Source organism: Dipodomys ordii, unplaced genomic scaffold (assembly GCF_000151885.1).
Source record: "Dipodomys ordii isolate 6190 unplaced genomic scaffold, Dord_2.0 Scaffold98, whole genome shotgun sequence".
Taxonomy (NCBI): Eukaryota; Metazoa; Chordata; class Mammalia; order Rodentia; family Heteromyidae; genus Dipodomys; species Dipodomys ordii.
This window is the reverse complement of record NW_012267314.1, coordinates 4121655-4137113: the sequence shown is the minus strand read 5'-3', so window position 1 is coordinate 4137113 and position 15459 is coordinate 4121655. Positions and strand designations below refer to the sequence as shown.

At 49.9% G+C, this 15459-nt stretch overlaps 1 protein-coding gene across 1 annotated transcript in view; it reads left to right on the top strand.

Moving 5' to 3' along the window:
* Nucleotides 1–9430, top strand: part of Akap12 (A kinase (PRKA) anchor protein 12) — a 16989-nt gene extending 7559 nt beyond the window's left edge. Inside the window, exon 2 of the mRNA XM_013026930.1 lies at nt 4593–9430. Coding sequence (XP_012882384.1) covers nt 4593–9430 — 4838 coding nt within the window. The remainder of the gene's footprint in view (nt 1–4592) is intronic.
* The last annotated feature ends 6029 nt before the right edge of the window (nt 9431–15459 follow it).

The following is a 15459-nucleotide window of genomic DNA, read 5'->3' as shown; positions in this document are numbered from 1 at the left end:
TCAGGTTCTGTGGTGGAGGTCAGGTTCTGTGGTGGAGGTCAGGTTCTGTGGTGGAGGTCAGGTTCTGTGGTGGAGGTCAGGTTCTGTTGTGTTGAGGTTCTTTTGTGGAGTTGAGGTTCTGTTGTGGAATTCAGGTTCTGTTGTGTTGAGGTTCTGTGGAGTTCAGGTTCTGTTGTGTTGAGGTTCTGTTGTGTTGAGGTTCTGTTGTGGAGTTGAGGTTCTGTTGTGGAGTTGAGGTTCTGTTGTGTTAAGGTTCTGTTGTGGAGTTGAGGTTCTGTTGTGTTGAGGTTCTGTGGAGTTGAGGTTCTGTTGTGGAGTTGAGGTTCTGTGGAGTTCAGGTTGTTGTGGAGTTCAGGTTCTGTGGTGGAGTTGAGGTTCTGTTGTGTTCAGGTTCTGTTGTGGAGTTGAGGTTCTGTTGTGTTGAGGTTCTGTGGAGTTGAGGTTCTGTTGTGTTGAGGTTCTGTTGAGTTCAGGCTCTGTTGTGGAGTTTGAGGCTGGGGCTTGGGGTTCCCCTTAGTGTATTCCCAGCAATTCCACCCACCTTCTTATCACAGAATGTCATGTCTCCTGTTGCATTAGAAGTGTTTGCAGCTATAGTTGTGTGTTTTAGTTGTGTGTGTGTGAGAGAGAGAGAGAGAGGGAGAGAATGCCTTTGTAATTGAGGAACTTTTTTGGGGGGGAGTCTGGTTGTGGGACCTGAATTCTGGGCTTGGGCGCTGTTCCTCAGCTTTTCAGCTCAAGGCTAGCGCTCTACCACTTGAGCCACAGCGCCACTTCTGGCTTTTTTCCCCCCTGTTTATGTGGTGCTAAGGAATCCAAACCCAGGGCCTCATGCATGCAAGGCAATTGCTCTACCACTGAGCCACCTTCCCAGCCCTAATTGAGGAACTTTTAAAGAAACAGTTCATGAAAGTACACTTAGTTTTAAGTGTACTTAAATGCGAATAGTTAAGAGTACTTCACTTTAAATATTTAGACTTAACACCAATCACCTGTTCATTTTTAAAAATAATTTTATGCCAGTACTGAAACTTGAATTCAGGGCCTGGACACTGTCCCTTCGCTTTTTCCATTCAGGGCTGGTATTGTACCACTTGCGCCAGCTTGACTTTAGGCTTTTTGGTGGTTAATTGGACATAACAATGTCTTTTCTGCTGGGGCTGGCTTTGAACCTGAATCCTCAGCTCTCAGCCTCCTGAATGAGTAGTTACGGCGAGCTACTGCTGGTCAGCACCTGTTGGTTTTTAATAAGAACACATGTGAACATAGCATTTTCTTACTGCAGAAGATTAGGAACATTCTAGATACTCTGAACAGAAAAAAAAAATTGTATCTGGGTTTTCTTTCTTCTTCAACCTATTTCTCAGTGTTTCCTGTGGTTGGTCACTTTTCTTTGTTACATACAAAGTCTACAGTTGGTCACAAATGATGTTTGTTGGTTTGTGACAGCATCTTACTTAAGTGGCCCAAGGTGCTTGCACCATCCTCCTGCCTAAACCTCCCAGTGCTAAGTAGGTCTGTACAACCATGCCTGGAACTCATGTGGGAGATCTTTTGGCTTCTCTCTGTGTCTCTATTCCCCTTCCCCCATTTCCCCTCCTTAGCATGTGGATCTCACTACTTTACAGCCCAGCCAAGCCTGAAATTCATTATCTTTTTTTTTTTTTTGTCAGTTGTGAGGCTTGAACTCAGGGCCTGGATGCTGTCTCTGAGCTCTTTTGCTCAAGACTAGCGCTTTACCACTTTAAGCTGATTTTCTGGTGGTTAATTGGAGATGAGTCTCATAGATGTTCATGCCTGGACTGGCTTTGAACCGCCATCCTCAGATCTCAGACTCTTAAGTAGCTAGGATTATAGGTGTGAGCCTCCTCATAATCCTTTTACTTCAATCCCTTGCAGATGTGTTTCATAGTGAGCTTTTTTGTTTGTTTGTTTGTAAAGGGAATAGTTAAGGAAATATGTTTCAGCCTGCAGCAGTGGCTCACACCTGTAATCTTAGCTACTCAGGAGGCTGAGATCTGAAGATCATGGTTCAAAACCAGCCTGGACAGGAAAGTCTGTGAGACTGTTTCCAAATAACAACCAGAAAACCGGAAGTGGCGCTGTGGCTCAAGTAGTAGATCACTCGCCTTGAGCTGAAGATCTGAGTGACAGCGCCCAGGCCCAGACTTCAAGCCCCACAACCCACAAAAGAAAGAAAAAAGAAAGATACAATCAGCTTTCTGGACAATGCACCAAATACCAGAAATTTTTGTTTTGTTTTTGGCCAGTCCTGGGGCTTGAACTCAGGGCCTGGGCACGGTTCCTGAGCTTCTACTCAAGGCGAGCGCTCTACCACTTGAGCCACAGCACCACTCCCGGCCTTTTCAGCTGATGTGGTACTGAAGAATTGAACCCAGGCTTCATGCATGCTAGGCAAGCACTCTACCACTGAGCCACCTGCCCAGCCCATTACCAGAAAGTTGAAGACAGCTAAACAACCTTAGTCCTTGTGTCTGGCAAGAGAATAACTGAAGCAAGACGTAAACATGAGCTAATGATAGAAATACTTATCAGAAGCCAGGCGCTGGTGGCTCATGACTGTAATCCTAGATACTCAGGAGGCTGAGTCTGAGGATTGTGGTTCAAAGCCAGCCTGGGCAGGAAAGGCCGTGAGACTCTTACCTCCAATAAACCACCAGAAAGGCGGAAGTGGCCCTGTGGCTCATGTGGTATTTGCTAGCTTTGAGCCTAAGAGCTGAGGGACAGTGTTCAGACCCAGAGTTCAAGCCCCATGACTGACCAAAAAAAAAAAAACTTATCAGAAAAGAAGCATGGCAGAGAAAGAGAGCACGTGATGTAGATGCCACTGGAAGCCAGCCCTAGACAGCAAGCTTGGCCTTGGGTTAAACGGAAAATTGGGCAGCTTTCTGATTGGTGGGTCTGTTTCTGGTAAGACTTGGTGACTCATGTATTTTCCCCCTTCGTTTGTCCTCCTTCATTGTTGTGTAGCCTCTTACTCCATTTTGTATCAGTTTCCCCCGCCATCTGCCATCTGCCAGCTGTATAGGCTAAAATTCCCCGCCAACTTTTCTACTAACCCTGCCTTTGCTCCTAACCCCCTATCAACACTTGCTCCAATGAGCAGCTAATTCAGGATCCTGGCATGTCTCTGTTTATTCTATGCTCCTAAATTAGCACAGTTAACCTCCTTCCTTCTCCTGCTTCATTTAAATCACATTTTTTACCGCCCCCCTCCCCCCATGAGTTTTAGCATTCCAAACTGACAGCAAAGTGGAACATCCATCTGTGTACAGTTGACCTAATTCACCAAATCCTCTCCCTTTGAACTTCTGGAAGTTTCTTCTGACAACCCATTTGTGGTTTTGCTTTTTTGGGGGGGTCTTTCATATACCATTGACATTTCAGGGCAGGTTCGTTGTTTCGTAGAAGAGCCTTCCTTGTGGATTTGCTGATTGCCTCCCCAGGACTTACCTGTCCTTCTGTGGAGGCTTGATGATGTACATTCTGTTACCCGGTCAGTTGGTTGACATGGCACATCGGACTTCTCCACTGTGAAGTTGCTTTTTTGAAGTTAACTCACCTCAGTGATGATTCTTGCAGCTTTTTGGTGATTAACTGGAAATAATACTTTCCTGTCCTCGCTGGCTTTTGAACTGTGATCCTCAGATCTGAGCTGCCTGAGTAGCTAGAATGACAGTGTGAGCCACACCAGCACCTGGCTTTTTAGCATTTCTTGGTGCAGGACTAAATGTTTCCCCTTGCTTTTATTCTTTTCCTTCCACGTGGGGCCTCAGCCATGTTTTCCTACATCTACAATTTGAAAGAGAATCATCACAGTGGAAGTGATAGCTGTTTCTTTGTGTTTTTACAAAGAAGTACTTCCTGGTCAATTTACATTTACATTTCTTTTTAATATCACCCTTATTTGTGATTTTTTTCCTAAGTGCGAGGTGTTATTACCCATTAATGTCTTTCACTCCTTTTTCTTTTTCTTTTTTTAATGCTTCAGAGTTTGGCCAGTCTTTTCCAGCTGGCTTATATGTTCTTTCATGTACCTCTATCAGCTTAAAGAAATGTTCCTGTACTCTGTATGACCTAGTCCGGACTATCTCCAACGAGCTGGTCCCTCTTTGGACTATCAGGACCGGGCCAGGAAAGCCTTCTCCTTTGGATTGTGTAGTGACTTGTTTGTGCAAACAAGTTTAGTAGAAGTTAAATGTAGAACTCCATGGGATGTAACAGAAAGCCATCAGCGTGGTATGTAATTCTGACAGTTTGCAATTGAAGACATCTGGGGGACCCACTCTTGGTGATGCAGTACCCAAAGCATAACTTCTTTGTTGATCTTTAAGATCAAAAGACCAGAGCAGACAATATCTTTTATCTGAATTTTTGAAGTCATTTGGAAGAAAGAAACCGACCGACTTCCTAACATTTACCAACAGCCGTATGACCCCTACCTTATTCTATGATTGATTGTTAGGAAGGAGCATGCTAACTGATTGTGTTTTAAAAATATTTAATAAAAATATTGAGTTGTCTTGAACTATAATCATGTTTTGTCCTCTCTCTTCCTGCTCTTGTAATAGTTGGACAGAGAAGTTCTGAAGATGTGAGAGAGAAAGACCCAGAAAAAGAAATGGCTACCAACTCTGAAGTCACAGACACCACAAAGGATGGGCAGGAGGAAATACCTGAAATAATCGAAGAGATTCCTTCCTCGGCTAGCAATTTAGATGAGATAGCACACTCCACCGAGTCCCAAGCTAATGATGTTGGATTTAAGAAGGTTTTTAAGTTTGTTGGCTTTAAATTCACTGTGAAAAAGGATAAGACCGAGAAATCTGACACTGTCCAGCTAGTCACCGTTCAAAAAGAGGAAGGTGAAGGAGCAGAAGGTTCAAATGGGGCTGGCGACCACCAGGAGGCCAGCGTGGAGACGGAAGGGTCATCGTCCAAAGAGAGCGAACTCAAGCAATCCACGGAGGAGCTGAAGCACCCCTCGAAGCACGAGCAAAGCATCACTGAAATTTCCACACGAGCTGAGTCTGATCAAGCCGCAGAGGAAAGCAACAGAGAAGCAGAAACACAAGAAAGAGAGCCTCCTAGGCCTCTAGACTCCCCCACCAGCCCCATCAACGAGACAGCGTCGCCTTTTAAGAAATTCTTCACTCAAGGCTGGGCTGGCTGGCGGAAGAAGTCGAGTTTCAGGAAGCCAAAGGAGGACGAGCTGGAAGCTTCTGAGAAGCCAAGAGAACAGGAGCCAGAGAAGCCGGATATGGAGGGAGAGGAAAATACCGAGGGAGTCCTGGAGCAGCCCGCGGCCTCTCCACAGCCCCCGGCCCCGGAGCCCCCGGCGGCCCGATTATCCGCCGAGTACGAGAAGGTCGAGCTTCCCGAGCTTCCCTCGGAGCCTCCGGGGCCTGCCCACGACAAACCCGCCCCGCTGGCCTCGGAAGTGTTCGATGAGAACGTCGAAGGCCACCGAGAGGTCGCGGCGGACGTTCACACCTGCACGGCCGAGGCGCAAGACCCTGGGACACCCTGGGCCCACGAGACGCTGGAGGAAGCCACCGCCACCGCCACTGCGGGGGAAGCCACCTCCACCGCCGGGGAAGCCACCGCCACTGCGGGGGAAGCCACCGCCACCGCCACCGCCGGGGAAGCCACCAACACAGCCACCGCCGGGGAGGCGGAACCCACGCTGGGCGCCCCCGAGGGCGACCGCCCCTCCCCGGCCGACCTGGCTCCGGAGGAACCGTCTAAACACCCGGAGGGCGCGGCGGGTGAGGCCGAGCTCCTGTCCTCGCAGGAGCGGATCAAGGCGCAGGGAAGCCCCCTGAAGAAGCTGTTCAGCAGCTCTGGCTTGAAGAAGCTGTCCGGGAAGAAGCCGAAGGGGAAGCGAGGAGGGGACGAAGAGTCGGGGGAGCATCGCCCCGCGCCCGCCGAGTCCCCCGACAGCGCCGACGAGCAGAAGGCGGGGGACAGCTCCGCCTCGTCCCCGGAGGAGCCCGAGGAGCCCGCGGCTGCGGAGAAGGCGCTGGGGGACGGCCCCCGGGAGGGGGAGGGGGAAGAAGGAGCCACCTCCTCGGACGGGGAGAAGAAGAGAGAGGGCATCACGCCCTGGGCCTCCTTCAAGAAGATGGTGACGCCCAAGAAACGCGTGCGGCGGCCCTCGGAGAGCGACAAGGAGGACGAGCTGGACAAGCTGGACAAGGTGAAGAGCGCCACGCTGTCGTCCACCGAGAGCGCCGCCTCCGAGGCGCCCGACGACGCCAAGGGGGCCGCCGAGGAGCCGCGGCGCAAGGTGGACAGCTCCGTGTCCTGGGAGGCGCTCATCTGCGTGGGGTCGTCCAAGAAGAGAGCGAGGAAAGCCTCGTCGTCCTCCGAGGAGGGGGACGCGCCGCCGGCCGAGGAGGCCGGCCGGGAGCCGGGCGCCGACGCGGGCCCCGAGCCGCAGGAGCCCGGGCAGCAGGGCAGCTCCTCGCCCGAGCCGGCCGGCAGCCCCTCGGAGGGCGAGGGCGTGTCCACCTGGGAGTCCTTCAAGCGGCTGGTCACCCCGAGGAAGAAATCCAAGTCCAAGCTGGAAGAGAAAACCGACGATGGCGTGGAAACTTCCGCTTCCGCTTCCGACCTGGAACCGGGAAGGGAAGAGTCTTGGGCTTCCATTAAGAAGTTCATTCCTGGACGGCGAAAGAAAAGGTCCGATGGGAAGCGAGAAGCCGGCCCCGCGGAGGAGGCCGCAGGCCCGGCGGAGGCCACCGAGGACGACGGCGATGTCCCCGCCGTGGTGCCCTTGGCCGAGTACGACGCGGTGGAAAGGGAGAAGATGGAAGCCCAGCTCGCGCGGGGCGGCCAGGGGGCGGAGGCTAGGCCGGGGGCGGAGCCCGACGCGCCCAGCGCGCCTGCGCAGCAGTACGGCCCGCAGGTGGACCTGTACGTGTCGGAGGAGGTGAGCCAGAGCCTGGTGCACACCGTGACGGTGGCCGTGATCGACGGCGCGCGGGCCGTGGCCGATCTGGAGGAACGCTCTCCGTCCTGGATCTCCGCTTCGGTGACTCAGGCCCCCGAGCCGGCAGAGGAGGACGAAGCCAGACCCCCGTCCGGGGAGGTGACGGGAGCATCCGTCGAAGCCGGAGAGACCCCCGCGGCTCCCCGCCCGGGCGATGAGCCAGTCCCCAGCGACACGGACTTCACCTCGGCGGAAGCCGTGACCGCGGCCGAACCCCCCGAGGCCCTGTGTGCCGAGGAAGCCACGGAGCCGTCGGGGGCGGAGGAGACCACGGAGATGGTGTCGGCCGTGTCCCAGCTCACCGACTCGCCCCGCACCGCCGAGGAGGCCACCCCGGTCCGGGAGGCGGAGGGCGCCGCGGCCGACGCAGGGGAGCAGGAGCGGCGCACGCGCGCCGTCCTCCAGGCCGTGGCTGAAAAAGTGAGAGGGGAGGCGGAGCCCGCGGACACCCGTGGGCCGCACGACGGGGTGCAGACCGCGCCGCAGGAGGAGCCCCCCACGCCAGCGATGGGGGGGCCGGAGCAGGGGGCCTTGGAGGAGACGGTCCAGGACACGGAAGCTGACCTCGGTGACCTCGGTGCCGCGCGGAGTGGAGAGGCCGAGGAGGCTGTCAGCGGGGCGCCGGCCCAAGCCTCAGCCCAGGCCCAGCCCCAGGAGACGATGGGGGCGCCGGCCATCTCCCCCGACTCGGCCGAAACCCTGACCGACAGCGAGACAGACGGAAGCACGCCCGTGGCCGAGTTCGAAGCCGGAGATAGCGTGCAGCAGGACGAGGTCCTGGGAACCCCCGGAGACACAGCCCTCGCTTCCCGTACCCAGTCACAGACCGCAGAAGAGGGGCCGAGTCCTGCCCAGCAAGAGGCTCCTCCAGCACCTTCTAGTTGCCAAACCCAGGAAGAGAAGAAAGAACCAGCAGAGGCAGAGACTGTGCTAGAACGTACCCAAGGAGAGCTGTTGGGGGAAGCTGGACCCGTTGAGGTGTGTCAAGAGGTTGGCCAGATGCCCGATGAAGAAGCCAAAGAGGATGGGCCGTGGGGTGAGGGACACGAAGTGTCCACCCGCACCGACGGAGCGGAGAGCCCGGAAAAGGCTCCTGAAGTGGCCCCTGATGGGGAGGCGGCCGCGGAGGCGGGCTGTCAGATGGATGACGCTCTTGAACTCCAGCAGCCAAGCCTGCAGGAGAGAGAGGCAGGCCGGGAGGATCCTACCGAAGCACAGCCCCTGCAAGAGAGTGAGCAAGAACCCACGCCCAAAGCAGCTGCTCCCCGAAGTGAGGAAGTGGTTTCCACAGTGGACACGCCCCAGACCAGCAGTCCTGATAGAAGCCCATCTCCTTCTCTCCAGGCCCACGAGGTTGAAGTTGAAGGCTGTGGAGCATCAGCACCTCCAACCGCTGGAGCAGTGGAGGAGGTGGTAGAGGTGGTGGAGCAGGTCTTAGAAGAAACTAAGATTTCAGAAGCAGGTGAAACTTTGCAGTCTGCAGGTGCACCTGTAGGCCCAGCAGAGAAGTCTGTTGAACGAGAAGAAGACCAGGCCCCTCAGTTAGAAGGCGATGATGTTTCTGCAGAGCCTGAGACTCAGGCAATGTCCATACCAGTTCTACTGACCGGTCATGAAGAAGGCTTAGAGAGAGAGGGAAGTGGTCCCCAGACAGGGCAGGCAGCAGATGGAGGGGATGAGCAGGTTAGTTGGCAGGAAGACCATGCCAGTACGTCTTCTGAGGGAGATCTTAAGGCTGAACTTGAGTCTGAGAGCAGTAAGATCATCCAAAATGTAATTCAGACAGCAGTTGACCAGTTCATCCAGAAGGAAGAGACGGCCGTGGACATGATTACCTCTGATTCACAGACACAGGCTTTGTCCCTGCGAGCAGAAGCAGCTGAAGAGCAGGCCCCTGTCCAGGATGAAACCCAAATCCTTGCAGCCCACGAGGAGTCTGAGCCAACTACAGTGGGACCCGCACTTTCCAAAGATGTGAGTGAAATGTCTGAAAAGATCTTGCCAATTGGCATGGAAAGTTCTGGTGTCGGTGGCCAGCAGCTTGACGAGGTGGTTCCTCCATCAGAGGCGGATGAAGATGGGAGCAGAGCAAAGGCTGTGTCTGACGAAGGTCTCCACGAGTTAAGAGAGAGAATAGAAAAGCCACCATCGGAACCCAAAGAAAACAAGAAAGGAGATGCACACCTGGAAGCCCAAATCTCAGCCCCCGCAGATGCCGAGGTCTCTGGAGGCTTAACCAAAGAGTCCTCCGACACCAATGGACCGAAAGTCACAGAGGAGGAGCCTGCCCAGGAGCCAGGATTCCAGGAAGGAAAAGGGCACAGTGAATCTGATAAGGAGATCAGATCCCCCAAAGAAGAGGAGATGCAAAAACCAGAGAGAGAGCCAGCAAAAGCTGAACTTACAGAATGCTAAGACAGTGGGTAAGTCAGCTTCCTTTGCTTCTAAAGTCATTTTTCCCTCTTGCATGCCTTCCGTGATGTATTTGTTAGAAAAGAATTGTTTTAAATAATTAGGATTGTTTTTTCAGTAATTATGATTTTTGCCAGGCACCTGGTGGCTTATGCCTGTAGTCCTAGCTACTTAGGAGGCTGAGATCAAAGCATTGAGGTTTGAAGCCAGCCCAGGCAGGAAAGTCTTTGAGTATTATCTGTAATTAAGCACCATAATGTTGGAACTGGAGCTGTGGCTCCAGTGATAGAGTGCTGGCCTCACGTGCGTGAGGCCCTGGGTTCGATTCCTTAGCACCACATAAACAGAAAAAGCCGGAAATGGGGCTGTGACTCAAAAGTGGTAGAGTGCTAGCCTTGAGCTGATCTGCTGAGGGACAGCAACCAGGCCCAGGGTTCAAGCCCCATGACCTGCCAAAAAAAAAAACAAAAAACTTAGGGACGGGACAAGGCCTAGGCACTGAGTTCAAGCCCCAGGACACACACACACGCACAGCTGTCTTATTAGTGTCATGAAAATAATGGCTTAATTTTACCCTTTGTGACACTGCTTTACAAAATAAAGGGGTGTATGTTACTCAGGATTACTTATCGTTATTCAGCTAGAGTCAAGTTTATATCAGACTGAAATTTATAGGTATTTAAAAAACAGCTTTTAGGGGGAATAAAATTTTTATGGGAATGCTAGTTAAAAAAAACTAAGTTAAATTTAAGTTAAAGAAACTCAGACTTTCTTGGCTTGCTTGCTCCACTGATACCCTACTACTTGAGTCATTTCTAGTCTAGCTTTTTGCTAGTTAGTAGAGATGGAGTCTGGAAGACTTTTCTGCCCAGGCTGGCTTACAAACTCCAACCTTCCTGTTCCATTAGGGTGATAAATACATGCCACTAACACAACTTTATTGCCCAGGCTGGCTTCCAGCCATGATTCTCAGATCTCAGCCTCCTGAGTAGCTAGGATTACAGGTGTGAGCCACCAGTGCTTGGCTTGCTTTCTTTTTTTGATGGGCTTAAACTGTGTGTGTGTGTGTGTGTGTGTGTGTGTGTTTTGTTTGTTTGTTTTTTGGGTCCGGTCGTGGGGCCTGAACTCTGGGCCTGGGCGCTGCCCCTCAGCTCTTCAGCTCAAGGCTAGTGCTCTACCACTGGAGCCACAGCACCACTCCCGGCTTTTTTCTTTTTTGCTTATGTGGTGCTGAGGAATCGAACCCAGGGCCTCATGCATGCAAGGCAAGCACTCTACCGCTGAGCCACCTTCCCAGCCCCTAAAATGTGTTTTTTTAGGGATAGTTTTTTCCTTTCCTTTTATTTTTCTGATCCTGGGTTTGAACTCAAGACCCTTGTGTTCTTACTTGGCTTTTCTACTCAAGGCTAGCACTTTACCACTTAAACTGCACCTTTCGCTTCTGGTTAATTGGTGATAAAAGGCTTCCAGACTTTCCTAGGCTTTGAACAGAGATCCTCGTCTCTCAGCCTCCTGCGTAGCTAGGATTGCAGGTGTGAGCCACTGGCACCTGGCTGCCCATGGTTTGTGCCGTTCACTCATACAGCTATTCTATTAGTAAATGAGGAACCAAGAGAGAATTTTGCTGACTCTTTGTCGGACTTCCTTTTACAGGGAAACCCATTGTACATTTGCCAAGACCAGAATGTGAAGACAAGTAGTGGAAGAAAATGCTGCTGAGACTCAAGACCATTATTTCAGAACTTTGAGAAATGGAGCGCAGGGCCATCCTCCATCGCCCCTGACAATCCTGAGGCTTCATCAGGAGCTTACAGCCGTCTAACATTTCTTGTTTCCAAGACCATCTCCTCTTTCCCCTTGATAGCATTTCATAGTTCTGATGTAAGGGGCTCAGTTCTTAACCTGGAACAATACCTAGCTCTACTTCTCAAACTGGAGTATCATGCTTTATGTATTTATGCGTATATTTTAAGCCATCCTCCTTCCATATCATCCATTGTATATTTTTTGCCTCCATGTTTCACGTGTGCCCTAGAGCACAGACCTTTTGTATCCCATGATACACAGCAGGCACGTAGCTATGGGAAGCCTGGGGAAACACCAGGCTTCACTTACCGTCCACACAAACGCAGCTCCCAAGAAATCACATTCCTGATGAGAAGGTACAATTCTTATTTTCAACATTCACTAATGCTTAGATCCATGCCTCTGAAATTGGCCGCTTTCTTCTATGCAGTGAGCTGAAAAAAAAATAAAACGCATTTGTAAACATACAGAATGATTCTTTTAGTTACTGTGAATTTCCCGCCTCCCCCTTTCTAGTCTAGCGAAAGTTGGAAAGTTTGTTTTCAATAGCAAGATAAATTTCTTCTCTGAGATGGTGTTACAGTGGTTTGAACAGACGAGTGTGCTAACTCTTACCTTAGCAGACCAGTGCAACATTTTTCATGTCATGCAGAAAGAACTGACTTTGTACATTTTTGATTCTACTTTTGTAGTCTAGACTGGATCTACATGTGGCGCAGCGAGTCCTTTCTCTGTAGATGCTATTTTGGTAGACGTGGCTGGTGTCTTGTGTACTTCTGTCCTTCTTGCCGAGCATTGTTGCACATTATGTTCATTTGGATAAACTGTGATTGGACAACTGATTTAAATAAAATATTTGCTTCTCTTAGATTTGCTGGCTTTATGAGGCTGTGTATTCACTGGGAGAAGACCAGTGAGGGTGGTAGGTGAACACCGGTTTGAGCCAAATGTTTACACGGCAGAGATGTATTTGCTAAAATAAACAGAGGCTTTTTTTAGATGGACATTTCTGCTCCCGCTCTGCCAACTCCCCTCCCCCCCAAAAGAGGCCTTTTTTAGAATTTCAATAATTTTTATTTCAAACAATGACAAATGTTGTGAAAAGGAAATTTGTAGAACTGCTTTGCCTAAAAGATGATGAAAAGTTTTTTAAAATGTTGACCTGAGGATCCATTTTTGTACATAAAGAATCTTGTCTGACAAAAAAAAAAACACACAAAGAACAAGCTTGTCACCTTATATATAAGATTTTACTTTTTTGCACATAGAACTAGCCTGGAAAATGCACTTAAATCTGACTTAATTTTAGTACTCCAGTTTGAGAATTTATGTTTTGGCTGCCAGTTAATTCTTTTTTTTTTTTTTTTTGGGTGGGTCCTGTCGTGGGGCCTGAACTCAGCCTGGGCGCTGTCCCTCAGCTCTTCAGTTCAAGGCTAGCGCCACTTCGGGCTTTTTTCTTTTTGCTTATGTGGTGTTGAGGAATCGAACCCAGGGCCTCAGGCATGCAAGGCAAGTGATCTACCACTGAGCCACCTTCCCAGCCCAGCCAGTTAATTTTTAAAAGCCTAACATTCTACAAACCCCACTTTAAAAAAGCGTCAAGGAAAGTTGCTGTTAAAATTAAATGTAGTTTCTCTTACAGCCTTGACTATATAAATAATTGACCACATTTAGCAAGGTATCTTGTAACGCTGTTTGGTCTTATAGTTGGACAATACATGCTTTTGTGAAATTATTCTCAAATATTCTCAACTATGCATAATTACTTTTTTGAGGTGGGGGTTGGGGAGGAATCTTACTATGTTACCTAGGCTGGTCTTGAACTTGGGGATTCAAATGATCCCACTTCAGCCTCCCAAGTGGCTAGGACCAGCTCACCTGTGCGTAACTATTAGACATGAACAGCTTTACCATCCTCTGGTCCAAGAGCTGGTGCCAATGTTTTTTGAAGATCAATAAAAGTACTGGAGATACCGAGGGGTTTGTGAGGAATTTCTGTGGACCCATTTCCTCTCTCTGGCAGGAAGAGAGCACAGCTGTTTTGAATGGATCAAACATGTGCATTTGTCTTTTCCCACACGGGGCCAAAGTGACTGGCTGTCACTATCAACTTTCCAGCTGTAACTCCTTGATGACATTTTATACTGCTACCTAATGTGCCCTAGATTGCTTGGCTACTCTATATCCAGGTCTGTTTAGCATTTTCTTTTTCTTAAGAAGAAGGTCAATGGTAGCCTGCAATACTGTTCTTTAATTCTGATGCTGCTGTTGAACATGATCACATGTAAAGGGTAGAAGGTGGAGCAAGTGCCTCATTTTGCTATTTTTGGCAATACAATTGGAGCCATGGTACATTAGAGCAAAAACCAAAACTTGTAAACTTTTGCTACTTGTAATTGCTTCAATGGTACCCATGAGTTGCCTCTCTGTGTACATATTTTGTTCCAATATTTTTCTTTGATGTTTGGAACTACCAGATTAGACAGGAGCTGCAAATTTTTAGCCTTCAATGTAAGCTTCAAGCTTAGCAGTTACCTCTACTCCAAGACGATATTTGATTCCTAGTTGTTTGGGGGCAAATTTTCATTAAATAAAATACAATCTAATTAAATGCCATGGACTTTTCTTCCTGTGGTTTTACCTTGATCGGGGCTATGTTGCTTTTCTCTTCATGTCCATACTCTAGCACACATTTTAGATGAGGAACTTTCTTGTCAGTCCCTGAGTATCACGGAAGTATAGAATGAATGGATGAAAGGTGGTGTGTGTGTGTGTGTGTATGTGTGTGTGTGTGTGTGCGCGCGCGCGCGCGCATGTGCATGTGGGGAGGAGGTGGGGGTTGTGAATGCACAAATGTCCCCACTAGATCTGTAACCATTTGGCCTGGCTCTTTTAGTTAGAATTTCCTTAAGCCTCTGGCTGGCCTTCTAAATATAAACACAGATTTATATGGTTTTGGGATAGGCACAGAAACTGCCTCTGAAAGGGCACCAATAACAAGGCCTGGAGTTTAGAATGTCTCTTCAACTCTACAAGAACGACACAGTGTCCCAGTGTGGTGGTGCGCACTTAGAAAACTGAGCCGGGCGCTGGTGGCTCACGCCTGTCATCCTAGCTACTCAGGAGGCTGAGATCTGAGAATCGCGGTTCAAAGCCAGCCCGGGCAGGAGAGACCATGAGACTCCTACCTCCAATAAACCACCAGAAAACTGGAAGTGGCGCTGTAGCTCAAGTGGTAGAGCGCTCGCCTTGAGCTGAAGAGCTGAGGGACAGCGCCCAAGCCCAGAGTTCAAGCCCCATTGCTGACAAAAAAAATAAAAAAAAAAAACTGAGCTAGGAGGACCTGAAGATCTTGGCCACCATGTCAGGAGGTGGGTGGTGGTGGATGGGTGGGGAATAAAAAGCCATGCAAGCACTCCAAGGATTCCTGGATGGAAAGAGATTGGAACACACACATACAATCAATGTCCCGTAAATCTTCATCCCTGTGGAATGTGGAGGAAGCACACCTGGCAGAGAACTCACACAGATGCAGCCCCTCCTCCCTGCCAAATCCCTCACTGCGCGAGTGGACTCTTTATTAGGATGATAAACATCTGAGAGAGCTGAGACTTGCCTTAGGCTTTGGCTCAGGAAACAGTACTTGGAGGTTGCTATCATGGGGGTGTGGGGTGAATAATCATGACTTGTTTAATGCTGTTATATTCCCAGTTAGTCCCACCCCTCTTTGGCACCTAAACAAAATAATATTCTCCAGAACATTCTACAGTGGTGGGTGTGGTGGTCTTGGAACATTGGCCTCTAACATTGAAAGTATGTACAGGACAGCAGGGGCCTGGTGGCTTGCTGTAATCCTATTATCTACTCAGGAAGCTGAGATCTAAGCATCCAGACTCAAAGCCAGCCCGGGCGGGCAAATCCCAGACTCCTGCCTCCAATTCACTAGCAAAAAGCTGGAAGTGGAGGTGTGACTCAAGTGGTAGAATGCCAACCTTGAGTAAAAAAGCCAAGAGAATGGAGGCCAACTCATGGGTGGAGACAGGAGGGTCTGGCAGAGGGAACAGATGACACTGTCAAAAAGGAAATGCACTCATTACCTGACATGCAACTAATTCCCCTGTAAATTAATAAAAAAAAAAAAGGATGAGGTCGATCAACCACCAGTATCAGCTCACAAAAATACACCAAAACCCAAAACATCCCTCCTCCCCCCGCCCCAGAAGAAT